General features: G+C 39.7%; 2 protein-coding genes across 2 annotated transcripts; both read right to left on the bottom strand.

Moving 5' to 3' along the window:
• Positions 1-1,526: 1,526 nt before the first annotated feature.
• LOC135462645 (acetylcholinesterase-like) lies at positions 1,527-6,298 on the bottom strand. The gene is made up of 3 exons (XM_064739871.1): positions 4,986-6,298; positions 3,253-3,419; positions 1,527-2,596 (listed from the first exon to the last, which is right to left on the bottom strand). The coding sequence occupies exons 1-3, from the start codon at positions 6,182-6,184 to the stop codon at positions 2,484-2,486; spliced, it is 1,479 nt and encodes a 492-aa protein (XP_064595941.1). The 5' UTR covers positions 6,185-6,298; the 3' UTR covers positions 1,527-2,483.
• Positions 6,299-10,364: 4,066 nt separating this feature from the next.
• Positions 10,365-14,460, bottom strand: LOC135463042 (acetylcholinesterase-like). The gene is made up of 3 exons (XM_064740362.1): positions 13,358-14,460; positions 12,953-13,119; positions 10,365-10,831 (listed from the first exon to the last, which is right to left on the bottom strand). The coding sequence occupies exons 1-3, from the start codon at positions 14,458-14,460 to the stop codon at positions 10,719-10,721; spliced, it is 1,383 nt and encodes a 460-aa protein (XP_064596432.1). The 3' UTR covers positions 10,365-10,718.
• Positions 14,461-16,261: the final 1,801 nt, after the last annotated feature.

The following is a 16,261-nucleotide window of genomic DNA, read 5'->3' as shown; positions in this document are numbered from 1 at the left end:
CCAATAACCTGTTCGCGCCGAATATAAACTAAGAGCTACTTTTCTCATCTCACAACAAGGTGGCTATTTTGCAGAATGCTAACTTGGAGAAGTCGTTGTGGATGTGAAAGTACACCTTCAATGCTAAACATGCTGGATAGACGCCAACCGTAAGACACACCTGTCCGTATGTTCAAAGCCACTTAGTAAACATTCAAAGATTAAAAACGACTGTTTAGTTGCTTCTGTCGTGGTAATACCCGTTTGTTTGCCAGGACCTGTTTGCCAGCACTAGACGGGCATAGCTCGTGCCAAAAATAAAGAAAACGTTACAAAGAAAGGCAAACACCATACACAAAAAAAACCCTGACCTTGACCTCGTCAGAACGGGTTCTGGTTCACATTGCAGAATTTTGTGATAAAAACGTATACGAACTGTACATTACACGAGGCTTAAGTGAGCTGTTGCAACAACACCGCCATTTCACAAATTTGACTTTCGACGACATATTACGCACGTGAGCTTGTTTATTTTTTTAATTAGTGGAAGTCAACATGGCCTCCACTTGAACTAACAGCGACTGCGTTGGTGAGAGGATGATGGCACGCTAACCACCTTGGTCACGGATGCCCCCTCAAGCAATCAACAATTACCATTACAAACACCTTGTATCTCAATCGATGCTAGCATGTTCTGTATCTTCTGGATAAAATTAAATCCAGTAAAAGTGGTAACAAAGATAAAGTTTTTTCCTACTCCACTGACCTTGACGTTGCGAAAAGATTTCCGAACAAAGTTAGTTAGTACTGAAAGTGATGTTAAACTAGAAAAGAGAGCGGTGCTTGCGCTGTGAGCAGGATGGACGTGTACGTTATACCGATTACTGATTACAAGACGTTACATAAAAAGTTCTATATTGCGACAGATTTCACTTGAGCCCATCACATTTCAGAATTATCAGTCTACCTACAGTCTTAACAACCAAATGTTAATGTATGAGCATTTTTCGTGTCAAACGTTGTATTTCAAAGGCTGTAAAATGTGAATACCAACATCTAAACAATGTTACAGACGGTAATAATTGTTTGTTCCTTGTAATACAGTGTTATATTGCAAGGTTTTTAACACTGAGCTCACAACACATTGAAAGTATTTTAGTGATAAGTTAGAAAGCGTAAGTTTAGTATTATTAATACTTTCCATGCTCCATCGCCAAAATGTTGGATACTTTTCCACGGATTTTTGTATTATATGTACCTGAATATACATTGCTTATCATTACATTCACAATGGCAGTTATATATCTCTTGCCTTGATAAAAACATGTGCCCAAGTGCATATGTACTTATTCACATATATTTTACGTATGTTAATTGTTTACTGCCGAACTGAAAATATGTTCTTTGAACCGCGCCCCACGTCCATAATTTCAACGTTACTCAATGGGAGAACGGTTCAGTGAACTTACATTACTCACAAAATAAGGCAGTTCTATCATTATCCCGTGATTTCCAAAACTGCAAAGAATACACAACAGAACTCTACATTATGACAGAATTTTTGTATTAAAACATGTTACTAATGATCACCTTCCCAGGTGTGTTAGAGGGCGGAAATAGTACATCCTTATGACATTAACGCTCAAACCAAACAGCACAGCATGCACCAAAAATTTACATCTTATTAAACGAATGCCTGTGACATAGGACAATGATATTTTAAGGTAAGAGGTCTAGGCCCACTTCAATTTTGATAACTGAAACGCCCATAATACATAATGGATTAAATGTATAAACAAACCAACAACATACGGCCAAAAGACTGAAAGTAGTTTGTGCTACAAATTTTCTAAATTATGCCAGGTATAAAGTTTGTGAAATCTTTGCTTCATCTCAATGAGAAATGTTCTTTACAAGCCCATGTCCTCAAATGGTACGTATTTCTATTTCTTTTCTTTGATTCAGTTCAATAAACAACTGTTCTTTAAAAACCCATAGTAGAATGCACTGAGCTTTTAACTGAGGAATACCAGCTGTAAAATATTCTACTAAAAGTATTTTCTAATAAAACGATGCGTGTTTTTCTTTCTTTTCTTTTTTTGTAAAATTTTTTGCTTGCATTAATTCCCTCCAATCTTAACAAAAGGCTAAAGCTAAAAGCTATGGTTTACAAAAAACCTTTATCATTTTGAACGAATTTCACAGAATAAATGGCCTGTCAAACCACAACCGTACAGTGACTACGTAAGCATGAGGTACTGAATTGGTTTAACTGTCCAAGACAAGACAATGTTTGATTTGGTAATACGTATTTTAGCTTCATTTTATTCCTTGCAAAAGCGCATAAAACTTATGTCGAAATAATAAGTACCAAAATTTTACATCCACAGACTTGTCAGTTGAAGCCGTTGATTAACATTCCCACCTCTACAACCAACTGTTTATTCGCACGCATCTGATCAAACGGTGGGACAAGGTACCAGTGAAAACGCCGGAAGATGTTTTCATCCATTTCTGGAGGCTATTATGGCGGATAACATGACTGATAATAGAACACTGAAGACAGCTACACCAGTCCGCGTCCCTGCACAACGTGCTAATGCTAGAGCTGTAGATTCTGCAAAAAATTTGAGATCTTGTACTTTAAAATGGAAAGAATCCTGGAAAAAACATTTTTAATTTATTTTCTCTTGATGAGCTGTAAAATTGTTCAGTAAAAAACCTATGCTACTCAAAAAGATATCCTGTAGACATTTTATTAAATAGTAAGGGGCACAATCCTATTCCTATAGTATTCTCCCACACACCTGAATGTGGAGTTGACATACAGAAATATGTATATAGTTCCCACGCGGCGTATAAGACCAATCAAATAAATCATTAAATAAGTAACTAAATAAATAAACACGACTCTGAGCCATACAAAAGACACTGAACATTAGTGAAACATACCACACACAACAGACGACACCGAACAACAATGAGAAAGATTACATACATACGACAATGAACAACGAAGAGAAAGGTTACATATACACGACAATGAACAACAATGAGAAAGATTACATACATGCGAGAATGAACAACAATTACATTGACACCATACATACGACACTGGACAACGAAGAAATATACACAACACAGACGGCACTATTACAACATGAAAAAGACTCCATACATACAGCACTATTACAACAATGACAAGACGCCAATATGGCGTAAGACTAATCATTTATTCATGCAAAGCGAATACTATATCCTCGAATTACTCACCTGTATGACTTTCTAACACAGGTACGAAATCCGTCCAAAAAGAACACTGTGTGAATCTGGGATACTGTTTTGTTTCCAGTTGGCCAGACTTGATGACTTTATATTTCTGGTCAGATTCCGTAAATTTGGGCCACACTCTGACCCCCGACTTTTCCATGTTTGGATTTCTGTAGAAAAATAAAAACTTTCTGTAGTCATTTGATTGGTTTTTAATACCATTTTAATTAGCTTTTGACCAGTACGACCGTGGTAAGGTTAATGAATGGTGGAAACCAAATTAAACTCATATATCAGACGTTCACAGAAGCAGTAACTATGTCATTCGATTCTGGTCTATCGCTGAAGTCTCAAACAGTGGAAGGGGCCTCCGTGGCTCAGTCGGTTAGCGCGCTAGCGCAGCGTAGTGACCCAGAAGCCTCTCACCAATGCGGTCGCTGTGAGTTCAAGACCAGTTCATGCTTCCTTCCTCTCCGGCCGTACGTCGGAAGGTCTGCCAGCAACCTGCGGATGGTCATGGGTTTTCCCCGGGCTGTGCCCGGTTTCCACCCACCATAATGCTGGCCGCCGTCGTATAAGTGAAATATTCTTGAGTACGGCGTAAAACACCAATCAAAAAAAAAAATCAAACAGTGGAGGATAAGTGATATACAAAAGGACTTCGACCGAATTGAAATTAATCATCAGGGTACAGATCTGTACTCTTCCATTCGCTCACCTACAACTCGTTTCTTTCAAGTGTGCTGTCCTCAGCATGTCATTGTTGTGCACCACAAAACATATTTACTTTAACCCGATAGAAACTTTGACTTCATATCACCTCAAAAATTGTGAATAATGCAGATCATTTCTGCGTCACAACACAAATGTACAAACCGCATCCATAAACTGTGCTAACCACCATTTCTAGTCGTCTGCTCTCGACAACGTTCGGAAAGAAAAGAACAAAATCAAGACGGTCAAAGCTTGGATGGTGTCCGACCGGATGAGTGAATTATATTTGTGTACACTACGACTATATGTTCTGTTAAAATATTTGCGTATAATCAGAGGTAACAAGAATTCAGAATTACTTTCAGATCATGATGATTTTCTTCAGCACTAAATTTCTCAATATGTATCCAAAGCTAAAATTCAGCTGTCACTTTTTTTTCGTCTGTCACTTGCTCCCCCCCCCCCAAAAAAATGAACGCGGCAGGTCAAAGTACAAGGAGGTAAATAATATATCACAAGACGTAAATATATACATGTCTTTATTTATTTGACTGGTGTTTTACGCCGTACTCAAGGATATTTCACTTACACCAAGGCGGCCAGCGTTATGGTGGGAGGAAACCCGGCAGAGCCCGGGCGAAACCCACGACCATCCGCAGGTTCCTGCAGACCTTTCCACGTACGGCCGGAGAAAAATCCAGCATGAGCTGGACTCGAACTTACAGCGAAGGCAATTGTGAGAGGTTTCTGAGTTAGTACGCCGCGCTAGCGTGCTAACCAACTGAGCCACGAAGGCCCCCGTACATATATAGATAAATCGTATATTATAGGCACTTGTATGACCAGAAAGAGTTCCGAGGTAAAGGTACCATTTTTGCATTATGGATGCACTTGCAGATAGCGAAAGCGAAGAAACAAACCAACACAATATTAATGCTTGAAGAGAAAATTTAAATTTACGCTGCATTCTTCATAGCCAGTGGTTCGCCACGAAATAAAGTGATTATGACAATGATTCTTACCCGGTGCTGGCAAAGGTTACCCAGTACGACAAGAGCACATTGCTGACCCGCTTATCCTCGGCAGAGAAACCCCCACTACTATTGTACGGCATTCCGAACACGAACTCGACATCGTATCCGTGCATCACTCCCATCCACTCTGGCCAGGGGCTGGTAGAAGATGTGTGATGGAAACGATATAAGAAAACGCCAAGATCCTCTGCAGCATACGCTCTTGCGAGTTGAATTATAGGACATTTAAAGTCGTGGTCACCAACCATAGCTTCAAGCACTTTGAAATTGGAATCGCGTCGCTTTCTGGGAATGCCGTGGACATAAACTTGCATGAGGTGGTCGTAAGCTAGACTTGAGTTGGTTATTATCGGGGAGTCTGCCAGAGTAACTTTGTTAACTAGGTTTCTAATTTCTGGAACGGACACAGGGGGTTCGTCGGTATTGGTTCGGCCGAACCTCTTGTCTGATGTTGACATGAAATAGGATTGTTCGTTTGACGTGAAGCCCAATAAAATGTTACAGCGCTTGAAATCTTGAGACTTGAGTAATTTCTCTGGAGATTTGGTGATGAAGCTGCCATCAACGGTGGGCCTAAAATACAACATGTTTGGTGCGAAAGAAATGAGCTCATCTGGAGTTTTTTGACGAAGGCATGTCACGATTTCCTTTGCATCTTCCGAATCACATTCGGCTTCTTTTGCGTACGCTTTGGCATTTTTCACACTTTTCCTTGGCGACTGGAACGCCCATGTGCACAAAGCCGTGCCACTCATCATAATGGCGTTGGAAAAATAGTCCCACGACGGTTGAGCCAGCAAATGGTAACTCACGCTAGCGCCTCCTGCGCTTTCTCCAAATATTGTTATTTTGTTGCGGTCCCCTCCAAAGGTCTCGATATTTTCATAAGTCCATTTCAAAGCCAATGATTGATCCATGAGACCTACATTCCCACTTGCCTCAGGAATCCCCAAGTTGAGGAAACCGAAGGGGCCAACACGGTAATTCATCGATACAACGATAGTGTTGTGAGTGGCCGCGACGAAGGATCCGTCGTAGACGTCAAGATCGGTGGACCCAGATGTAAAACCTCCTCCATGAATCCAGACCATTGTTGTGAGTTTCCTCATGGCTTTCTGGATATTTCTGGGGACCCAGACGTTCAGGTACAGACAATCTTCGCTGACAGGAACGGTGGGATTCCACATGTCTTCCCCTCTGAAATACAGCAACAGACATAACTCTAAATATTAGGTATCAGGGATCAGGCTATAAATATGGAAAGTGTTCATGCTTACATCTTGTACAGTGTATATGTACTTCTGACTACTACTGAGTTCACAATTGATCGTAAAAATAAGTCACGCCGTTTGCACAAAGGAACTGTAAGAGATTACATGCGTCAACTTCGACTGGTCCAAATGGGAAATCTACCAGTCAGCATATTTTTGTTGTCTTCATCTACGTTATATTGTTTCAGCAGCCAACAACACAATTCGCAGCGACCTTCTGGCACAATTGAATTGCACGTGTTTGCAGCCTGAGTCGAAAATAACACGCTAACAGTCTGCTTAAATCAAGGATTTGTATCTAACGTTAATTTGAGTCGATCTTGTATATTTATTTATTTATTCGATTGGTGTTTTACGTCGTACTCAAGAATATTTCACTTATACGACGACGGCCAGCATTGTGGTCGGAGGAAACCGGGCTGAGCCCGGGGAAAACCCACAGGTGGCTGCCAGACCTTCCTATGTACGGCCGTTTTTGTTTGTAAGTTATTACTATTACAACTTACAACCCCTTCGTGCATGATGGTGTCGATTGGAAAAAAAAGTCTACTATCGTAATCTTAGTGATTTACTATCAACTTAGGCTTACGACCCCTTTGTGCAAGAGTCCCCTGGTTCACATAGCACTCGGAGTAACGTACAGGATTACAACATGCAGAGTAAAACATGAGCTGCGACACCACAGCGGGATTGCTGGCAATTGATCACACGTAATCATGACAGTCCGGCCTGTTGTCAGTTTACCTACCTACCATGGTGACACATGTTAAATTTTATATTATGGGGTAATTAGACTGGAATACAACTTCCGTAAAGTAGACAATGAATTGACGAAATGCATTTTTTTTTATAGAGTAGAAGGCCAGCTTATAGAAAGACACAACCCAAAGTTGGATTAGAGGTCCCCATGTAGATTACAGGAAACTATATGCAATAGTGAATTTATTCGTATTTTTATATTTCTTGAAATGCATTTATGTTAAATGTGATGACAACACAGCATTTTGAGTAATTCTAAACTGGTGAAGTCTAATATATTGCAATTAACTTCATTGCTTAAGCCATGTGTTAGGGGGCATGTAAATTGCTACTCTTTATGAATTTACATCAACAGTTACAATAAAGCCCTGACGGAGATAAACTGAAAAGAGACCGTATTTCACCTGCCACACTGTTTTTCCTGCTCTGGTTTTACTCTCTACTGTACGTCTTTAATTATATTAAATCAATTCAACTGTGCAATCAAAAGTGTTTTATGAATTCCAAAGGTAATGGCAAGGTAATCTGTCGTCACACCACCTTTTTAGCATTATATTCACCCACATAAACACTCGTCTTGATAAAGCCTACCGTAGAGTTTAAACATTTGAATGTTTTAGCGCCCTTTAAAATTGATGAAAAAGTTTTCAATATATTTATAACTTTTTAATTTTTCTGTGGTCCGACTGAGTCTTATTTAATTTTCTTTCAGTTTAAGAGGAAACAAAGCAAATGTGGAATGTCAATAATGAGAGGTGTGGAAACTATTTAAGCATGGCCCAAAAATAAGACAAAATAATGAGGTGCCATTTCCCGCCTATGGCGACCCAGGCTCATTCCGGATTCACTAGTGTTCTCTTTTAATACACGTGTACTGTCCACAAATCGTCATCACGAATGCAGGGATGACCAATAGCTTGTACAGTTTATGCTCGCGTTCGTTTAGGCGGGTACGGTTTCGCGTTCATGATCACCTATTCAGCAATCGTATCTCTAGTAACAGTATCATGGACAGTTTTTATTGGCCGCCGTACTGTGCCCGGATAAGACGTACCCGGTGCTAGTTTGTAAGTATTAATTGGTAGATTGACGTTTAACATCACACTCATGCATATTTCACTTATACAGCAGTGATCAGTTTCACAGGTAGAGGAAAATGGGTGGGGAAATAAACCGGGGTATCTGTAGGAAACCTGGGTACCTGGAGGAAACCTGGGCACCTGGAATAAACCGCCGAATTTTCTCATGTGTGAAGTACAGTTTAAATACGGTTTGATAGAGGAATTCCGTCTCTCTGGTGAGTAGAGGAAACATGGTTACCTTCACGGGTACAAGGGTAGATTTGAAAATATCCGTCTCCAGGGTGTATCGTGTAAGTCAGCTAGTTATGAAGTTAATCATCTCCAGTATGTATTGTGTAAGTCACCTGTTTATGAAAATGTTCATCTCAAGGGAGTATAGCACAGGTCGTGCCAAAAATAAAGAAAACAACACAAGGAAAGACGAACACAGTACACAAGGAAAAACATTGAATTTGAACTCCTTAAAAGAGGTTATGACTATTGTTGTAGTGTTTTGTGAGAAAAACGTACAGGGACTGTGCATTACCCGATGATTGCGCCTGTTTTTGAACCACAACATGGCAGCTGCTTGACGATGTTTGACTTTTCTACGCTGCATAACGCATATGAGCTGGTTAAGGCTTAGTCTCACGCTTATGTTATCACTCAAACAATCATCAATACAAACACTGCACGTCCCTCTAGTTATCATGTTCTGTATCGGCTAAATGAAAGGCAATACACATCTATCAAGTGTGAGGGGTAACAAAGATAAAGTGTTTTCCTACCCCAATGACCTTGACCTTGTCAAAACATTTCCGTACAAAGTTAGCTAGTTGCTGACAGTGATGTTAAATGAGAGAAGAGAGCGGTGCTTGCGCTATGACGGGTACAGACTTGCTTCAGTATAAGTTAAGTCTACGATGGAACACACAGGTGTTATATACAAAATAATATAATACTATAATAATACAATAATAAATAAAAAATAATATAATATAAGACGTACAGGATAGAGAGGGCAGCAACGACAGAGTGATATCTGGCAAATAGTCACACGTAAAGGATGAAGTATGGCCTCTTGTCTGCATTCTTGTCCTATATTACAACATAGTTCACATTTCCGGAGTATCAGTCTACTCATTATCTTAAAACGCAAAACTTAGATTAGGGGAACTTTGTAAGTGTTAAAACGATGCTTTTTTTAACATGCTGTAAATTAAGAGTACTAACACTTTAAAATGTTACGCAACGTGGTGACTAGTTACTCCTTGTAACATGACGTCACATTGCAAGATTTTTAACATTTATGAAACGGAACACAGCACTTAAAAGTATTAACCTGATATAGAATAATTTTAGATTGCAACACTTTCAAACCATTTTGTAAAGTGTTAAATGCAGTGTTAACATTTTAGAAAATGTATAAATGCTTTTCTAAGTCCATTACCAATTATTTTCAACATTCATATAGTGGAACACAAGGATTACAAGTGTTTCAGAGCATTCCTGTAAGTGTTACGTTTAGTGTCAACGCTAGATAAAGCGTAAACGTAGGGTTATAAATGCTTTGCGTGCTGCATGGCCAAAATGTTGGATCTTTCTACTGGTATTTTTGTATCAAATATCTTTTAAATGAATATATATCGTATATGATTACATTAAAGATGAGAATTATTTTATATATTTTGTTCATATTAAATATGAATAGATATTTATAGATAGATTAATTGTGCATAAAATACATGAAAAAAATCCATTTCTGAGGCATGATCTATATATTTTAATAGCCCCTCCTTTTTGGGCATGTTTTATGCCAATGGCTGGAAATATTCGTAAGTGAAGTCAACGATTAACATACAGCTTATCGCTCCCAGTTCGGGCTGTACTCAAAACAGAGTTGTTTTCATTTCCGGACTGACTGCTGGGTCCACAGGAAATCTGTACTTCAAAGCCATTTTCTACACCTGAAGAAAACCGAGAAGCTTTTTTGATTTCCTATATATTAGGCCATATTATATAGCCATACTCCCTTTTAAGAAATAACAACCATTTGTTTCATATTGTTATTATTATCCTGCGATTTCAGGAAATGTAAATAATAAATAACAGAACTCTACATTATTACAGAAATTTTATTAAAACATGATCACCTTCTCAGGTGTATTAAAGCATGGAAATACGTTAATTCTCTATGGCATTAACGCTCAAACCAAACAGCACAGCATGCACGAAAAATTGACATCTCATCGTTGACGTAGAATATTGTTACCTGAAAGAAAAAGACCACTGAAAATGCAAGTAGGCATCACAAGGTAAAGTGCTTGACACTTTGCAGAAAAATGCAATAAAAATACATTTATTTTCTTTAATTTATTTTTTAGTTCAAGGCGTCCAAACGTTTAAATTGTAAGGTGGGCTTTATGGACAATACCATCAGCGTTTAGAAATTACTGAATACCGAAAATCTTTTTCTGTTTATTCTTGATGTTACTCATTCTATTTTACATCCACAGACTTGGCAGTTGAAGCCGTTGATTAACATTCCCACCTCTACAACCAACTGTTTATTCGCACGCATCTCATCAAGCGGTGGGACAAGGTACCAGTGAAAACGCCGGAAGATGTTTTCATCCATTTCTGGAGGCTATTATGGCGGATAACATGACTGATAATAGAACACTGAGGACAGCTGCACCAGTCCGCGTCCCTGCACAACGTGCTAACGCAAGAGCCGTAGATTCTACAAAAAAATATGAGATCCATGTAATTTAAAATGAAAAGAATCCTGGAAAAACATTTTTAATTTATTTTCTCTTGATGAGCTGTAAAACTACTCAATAAAACAAACTATGCTACTCAAAAGAATGTCTTGCGGAGATTTTATTAAACGTTAAAATGCACAATTCTATCCCCCTGCTATTCGCTCACAGAATTGTATGTGAAGCCAACATGGAGAAATCTATATAGAGTTCCTATAGGGCGTATAACACCAATCAAATAAATAAGTCTAAATAAATACGACTTTGAAACATACACACGAGACTAAACAACAATGAAACATACACAACATACATAGGACATAGGACACTGCGCAGCACTGACAAACACTACATACATAGGACACTGCACAACACTGACAAGACTACATACACAGGACGCTGCACAACACTGGCAAAGACTACATCCATAGGACACTGCACAACACTGACAAAGACTACATACATAGGACACTGCACAACACTGGCAAAGACTACATACATAGGACACTGCACAACACTGGCAAAGACTACATACATAGGACCCTGCACAACACTGGCAAAGATTACATACATAGGACACTGCACAACACTGACAAAGATTACATACATAGGACCCTGCACAACACTGACAATGATTACATACATAGGACCCTGCACAACACTGACAAAGACTACATACATAGGACCCTGCACAACACTGACAAAGATTACATACATAGGACACTGCACCACACTGACAAAGACTACATACATAGGACACTGCACAACACTGACAAAGACTACATACATAGGACCCTGCACAACACTGGCAAAGACTACATACATAGGACACTACACAACACTGACAAAGACTACATACATAGGACACTGCACAACACTGACAAAGATTACATACATAGGACACTGCACAACACTGACAAAGGCAACATACATAGGACGCTGCACAACACTGACAAGACTACATGCATAGGACACTGCACAACACTGGCAAGACTACATACATAGAGCACTACACAACACTGGCAAGACTACATACATAGGACCCTGCACAACACTGACAAAGACTACATACATAGGACACTGCACAACACTGACAAAGACTACATGCATAGGACGCTGCACAACACTGACAAAGACTATATACATAGGACACTGCACAACACTGGCAAGACTACATACATAGGACACTGCACAACACTGGCAAGACTACATGCATAGCACACTGCGCAACACTGGCAAAGACTACATACATAAGACACTGCGCAACACTGGCAAAGACTACATACATAGGACACTGCACAACACGGGCATGACTACATACATAGGACACTGCGCAACACTGGCAAAGACTACATATATAGGACACTGCACAACACTGACAAACACTACATACATAGGACAATGAACAACAATTACAAGGATTCCATGTATACCACACTGAACAACAATAACAAAGACACCATACATACGAAACTGAACAACAATGACAAAGACACAATACAAACAACATTGAACCACAGTGACAAAGACAACATTGAACCACAGTGACAAAGATACCGTACATACGAGACTTGACAACAACCGCAAAGACACCATACATACGAGACTTGACAACAACCGTAAAGACACCATACATACGACACTGAACAACAATGAGAAATACACCATATATACCACACTATTACAACAATGAAAAATACATCCTTTTACAGCATTGGAAGATAGATAAAGACGCGACATATAGCATACTGTAGAGAAATAAAACAGGACACAAATTGAATAACAATGTCAAGAACATCGCACATCTGACAGCAAACAATAATGACAAAGTCACCCTTTTGGTGACTCGACAGCAATGTCCCCTCATCCAGTCACTACCCCCCCCCCCCCCCCCCCTCCCAACGCCCCCAACACCACGTTTATTGTTTCAGTGAAGAAGTCTATATAGTATATGCAAAGTATTAAACGTGACGCGGCTTAGGGTTGAACTCCGGCCGTTCACACACATAGTGTTGCAACTGTATTGCTGGAATAGTTCCAGTATGGCGCAAGACTAATCATTTATTCGTGCGATACTAATTATCTATCCTCGAATTACTCACCTGTATGATTTTCTAACACAGGTACGAAATCCGTCCAAAAAGAACATTGTGTGAATCTGGGATACTGTTTTGTTTCCATCTGGCCAGACTTGATGACTGTGTACTCCTGGTCAGATTCCGTAAATTTGCGCCACATTCTGACACCGGACTTCTCCATGTTTGGATTTCTGTAGAAAATTAAAAAAATTTTATAGTTATTTGATTGGTTTTTAATGCCATTTTATTGAGTTTTTAATCAATATGACTGCGGTAAGGTTAATGAACAATAAAGCACAACAAATCTCAGAGCTCAGAGATCATGATGACTTTCTTCAGTATTAAATTTGTCAATATGCTTAATGCTTTTAAATTTTTCATAGCCAATGGTTCGCCACGAAATAAAGTGATTATGACAATGATTCTTACCCAGTGCTGGCAAAGGTTACCCAGTACGACAAGAGCATATTGCTGACCCGCTTATCCTCGGCAGAGAAACCCCCACTACTATTGTACGGCATTCCGAACACGAACTCGACATCGTATCCGTGCATCACTCCCATCCACTCTGGCCAGGGGCTGGTAGAAGATGTGTGATGGAAACGATATAAGAAAACGCCAAGATCCTCGGCGGCATACGCTCTTGCGAGTTGAATTATAGGACATTTAAAGTCGTGGTCACCAACCATAGCTTCAAGCACTTTGAAATTGGAATCGCGTCGCTTTCTGGGAATGCCGTGGACATAAACTTGCATGAGGTGGTCGTAAGCTAGACTTGAGTTGGTTATTATCGGGGAGTCGGCCAGAGTAACTTTGTTAACTAGGTTTCTAATTTCTGGAACGGACACAAGTGGTTCGTCGGTATTGGTTCGGCCGAACCTCTTGTCTAGTAATGACATGAAAAAAGATTGTTCGTTTGACGTGTAGCCCAATAAAATGTTACAGCGCTTGAAATCTTTAGACTTGAGTAATTTCTCTGGAGATTTGGTGATGAAGCTGCCATCAACGGTGGGTTTGAAAAACAGCAAGTCCAGTGCGAAAGAAGTTAGCTCATCTGGAGTTTTTTGACGAAGGCATGTCACGATTTCCTTTGCATCTTCCGAATCACATCCAGCTTCTTTTGCGTACATTTTGGCATTTTTCACACTTTTCTTTGGCGACTGGAACGCCCATGTGCACAAAGCCGTGCCACTCATCATAATGGCGTTGGAAAAATAGTCCCACGACGGTTGAGCCAGCAAATGGTAACTCACGCAAGCGGATCCTCCGCCCTCTCCAAATATTGTTATTTTGTTGCGGTCCCCTCCAAAGGCCTCGATATTTTCATAAGTCCATTTCAAAGCCAATGATTGATCCATGAGACCTACATTCCCACTTGCCTCAGGAATCCCCAAGTTGAGGAAACCGAAGGGGCCAACACGGTAATTCATTGATACAACGATAGCGTTGTGAGTGGCCGCAACGAAGGATCCTTCGAAAACGTCAGGATCGGAGGACCCGGATGAAAAACCTCCTCCGTAAATCCAGACCATTGTTGTGAGTTTTGTCATTTGTGTCTGGATATTTCTGGGGACCCAGACGTTCAAATACAAACAATCCTCGCTGACGGGAACGGTGGGATTCCACATATCATGCCCTCTGAAACACGGCAACAGACATAAGTCTAAATGTCATGTATCCGGGATCTTAGCATAAATATGGAAAGTGTTCACGCTGATATCGCCTACTGTGCATATGTTCATGGATTGTGAGAACATACAAATGAGTTCAACTCACTTGATAGAACTGATCGAAAAAATAACTTACGCCGCTTATACACCGAAATTGTAAGCTGGTTGCAGTTTTTTTTAGAGTTACGATCGTACGCCAATTTTCACTTGTATATAATAGCAATGTGTACAAATGGGAAATATACCAGTCAATAATTTTTTTTGCCTTCATTTTCAGAAGAGTTCTACTTCGTAATGATTAAGCCAATAGATTGATTATTGGATGTATTATGTTAAACCTTCTGTTTGCGCGCATGTCATTTTACTACTTTATAACCATTTACATGAACAAATAGAATAAAACCTTAACTGAAGTAAATTGACTGGAGGCCGTATTTCACTCGTTACGTGTTACCATTTGCCAGTTTTCAAACTGTCGTCGCTGCTCTGGTTTTATTTTCTGTGCTATGAGTCTTCTACTGTACTCTATCTGTTTTGAACGAGAATCCAAAAAGTTTGATGGAATTCTATCTTCGGTTCTTATAATCTCACTGGGCAAGTTGAATTGACTAAGCATCCCCGAGACCTGGTCCCTTTGTATTGTTTTAATGTAATTGTATGTTAAATGTGATGACAGCCTAGCATTTTGAGTGATTCTAGACCAGTCACGTCAAATAAACTGCAATTAACAATACCCACATTTTGCTACTATTTATGGATTCACATGAACAGTGAGAATAAAACCCTGACTGAGGTAACCTGACAAGAAGCCGTATTTCACCAGTTACGTGTGACCATTTGCCAGTTATCACGCTGTCGTTGCTGCTCTGGTTTTACTCGCTATGTTGTACGTCTTTAATTCTATTGTATGTCTCTTTTGTCCAGATCTCCTAATATAAAATATCGTCCGTCTGAAAAAGCCTCCAGATCTTTCGGCGAAAACATTGAGTTAGCTTTGTCATAGTACCGTTGTTTACAATAGCATATAACATTTCTTCTATTTTTAAAGATATTCATCCCAAGACTGTACTGTTTAAGCCTCCTAATTATGCAACTGTCTGTGTTAAGGGTGTATCATGTAAGTCACGTGGTCATGAAGCTGTTCGTCTCAAGGGTCTGTCGTGTTAGTCACCTGGTCATGAAGCTGTTCATGTCAAGGGTCTGTCGTGTTAGTCACCTGGTCATGAGGCTGTTCATGTCAAGGGTGTATCGTGTTAGTCACCTGGTAATGAAGCTGTTCATCTCAAGGGTTTATCGTGTTAGTCACCTGGTCATGAAGCTGTTCATCTCAAGGGTCTATCGTGTTAGTCACCTTGTCATGAGGCTGTTCATGTCAAGGGTATATCGTGTTAGTCACCTTGTCATGAAGCTCTTCATCTCAGGGGTTTATCGTGTTAGTTACCTGGTCATGAAGCTGTTCATCTCAAGGGTTTATCGTGTTAGTCACCTAGTAATGAAGCTGTCCATCTTAACGTGAACATAAGTGCCACTCTATATACATAGAAAAAGGATATAGGACACAGTTTTAACAGAAAAATATGTATAGAAATTGTACATTGTCTTTATATTTCTTTTTTTTATGTTTTCTCCACCTTTGATACCGACGGTACGGGAGAGTTCCTAA

Source organism: Liolophura sinensis, chromosome 2 (genome assembly GCF_032854445.1).
Source record: "Liolophura sinensis isolate JHLJ2023 chromosome 2, CUHK_Ljap_v2, whole genome shotgun sequence".
Classification (NCBI taxonomy): Eukaryota; Metazoa; Mollusca; class Polyplacophora; order Chitonida; family Chitonidae; genus Liolophura; species Liolophura sinensis.
The sequence above is the reverse complement of the archived record's forward strand: the minus strand, read 5'-3'. Positions and strand labels throughout refer to the sequence as shown.

Coding starts and splice junctions, on each gene's coding strand:
- LOC135462645 (XM_064739871.1), bottom strand. CDS start 6,184: ATGTGGAATCCCACCGTTCCTGTCAGCGAAGATTGTCTGTACCTGAAC. Junction 3,420..4,985: donor GTAACCTTTGCCAGCACCGG/GTAAGAATCATT, acceptor ATTTTTCTACAG/AAATCCAAACATGGAAAAGT. Junction 2,597..3,252: donor TGTGTTAGAAAGTCATACAG/GTGAGTAATTCG, acceptor AATTTTTTGCAG/AATCTACAGCTCTAGCATTA.
- LOC135463042 (XM_064740362.1), bottom strand. CDS start 14,460: ATGGTCTGGATTTACGGAGGAGGTTTTTCATCCGGGTCCTCCGATCCT. Junction 13,120..13,357: donor GTAACCTTTGCCAGCACTGG/GTAAGAATCATT, acceptor AATTTTCTACAG/AAATCCAAACATGGAGAAGT. Junction 10,832..12,952: donor TGTGTTAGAAAATCATACAG/GTGAGTAATTCG, acceptor ATTTTTTTGTAG/AATCTACGGCTCTTGCGTTA.